At 50.7% G+C, this 1460-nt stretch overlaps 1 protein-coding gene across 1 annotated transcript; it reads right to left on the bottom strand.

Moving 5' to 3' along the window:
- Nucleotides 1-343: 343 nt before the first annotated feature.
- Nucleotides 344-1454, bottom strand: LOC104945207 (tyrosine-protein phosphatase non-receptor type 23-like). The gene is made up of 3 exons (XM_010770843.1): nt 902-1454; nt 562-746; nt 344-452 (listed from the first exon to the last, which is right to left on the bottom strand). Exons 1-3 carry the CDS (start codon nt 1133-1135, stop codon nt 344-346), a joined length of 528 nt encoding a protein of 175 aa, XP_010769145.1. The 5' UTR covers nt 1136-1454.
- Nucleotides 1455-1460: the final 6 nt, after the last annotated feature.

Here is a 1460-nt window from a genome sequence, read left to right as displayed (position 1 = left end):
TTGAACTGTTGTTGTTTTAAGAAAAATCTGCATCATTTAGATCAAAAATTCAAATGAGGCAATCTAAAAGTTAAATAGAAATGTATTAATGCTGTACAATATTTAAGTGTATATTATACAGCATCAAAAAGCTAATTACAGTACCTGTGTTTTGTTTTCATTGTCACTGTAAATGATGGCAAGTCACCAGCCAAAGCAGATTCTAGAATATCCAGCTACACTGAAGTTAAGTGTATATTATTTATATCACTCACTACACTGAAGTTAAGTGTATATTATTTATATCACTCACTACACTGAAGTTAAGTGTATATTAAGTTCATAACATGTCATAACACTCTTCTCACCTGCAGTGCACCACAACAGGTGTGTGTAGGGGCCTCTGGTGCAGGTAGTGTCCGTGGACGTCCTGGATGAAGCGCAGCAGGTTGCTCTTGCTTTCAGGAAGACCCCTGATGAGAAATATATAAAAACAATAAACCAACCAAACAAAATAAGGTTGGAGACAAATACCAACATCTATTTCTACGATGGATCAGAGCCACGTGCAGCGTCACTCACAGCTCGGGCCAGGAGGTGAACTGCAGATGGACCACGGTGCGCTTCAGGCTCTGGTCGCGGTACTGCAGGCTGATCATGCGCTCCACGTGAGTCGGAGCCATCTTCTGCGTGGTGAGGCTGAGCGTGATCGGCCCCTGAGCGACCTGCTGGCCCCGCTCCGTGGGGAAGTATCGCACGACCTTCCCCTGGTTAGAGAGAGAGAAGTGTTAACGGGAGCTGCTTCTAAAAATAAACTTTGGAAAGAAATGACTTTATATCAAATGTTTTAACCCTATTGACATTTTCTTTTTGCAACTGCACACCATATTAAATCACAGCGCAGACTAAATGAACTCGGTACCTTTTCCAGCTCCTGCTCTGAGACCAGCATGACGATCAGGGACACCTTCTGCTCGTACACCATCAGCCAGAAGTCTGCCGCGGTGCCGCTGAGCGGGGCCTGCGTGGCGATGAGGCGCGGGCAGTACGGAGACAGGTCCTCCACCAGGCTGGCGTTGATGTAGTCGTCCTTCCCCGACTGCAGCAATACGCGGTTCAGGTCGTAGGGCATCACATCCTGGTGACGGTTCTTCATGGTGTAGCAGCGGGCGATGGCGATGGAGCGTTGGCGCGCGTCCTTCTCCTGCTGGTCCTGGAGCTCTCTCCAGCGGGCGTCCAGCACCGACAGCCCCCCCTCGCTCTCTGAGGGCTGCTCCAGGGAGTCCACCTTGGCCCGGTAACGTTCCAGTTCACCGTGAAGACGGGCGACGCGCTCTGGAGCTTGGTAAGGGTCTCCCTGGATCAGGAGCACCGCCTGGGAGCTCTTCTTCCCGTCCTGGGGGTCAGCCTTGGTGGGCTGGAGCACGTTGGTGGGGGGCTTGGTGCCTCCGGGAATGCTCTCAGGGCTCGAAGAGAGAAGG

Source organism: Notothenia coriiceps, unplaced genomic scaffold (assembly GCF_000735185.1).
Source record: "Notothenia coriiceps isolate Sejong01 unplaced genomic scaffold, NC01 NC01_scaffold00009258, whole genome shotgun sequence".
Lineage (NCBI taxonomy): Eukaryota > Metazoa > Chordata > Actinopteri > Perciformes > Nototheniidae > Notothenia > Notothenia coriiceps.
This window is presented reverse-complemented; position numbering and strand designations above follow the sequence as displayed.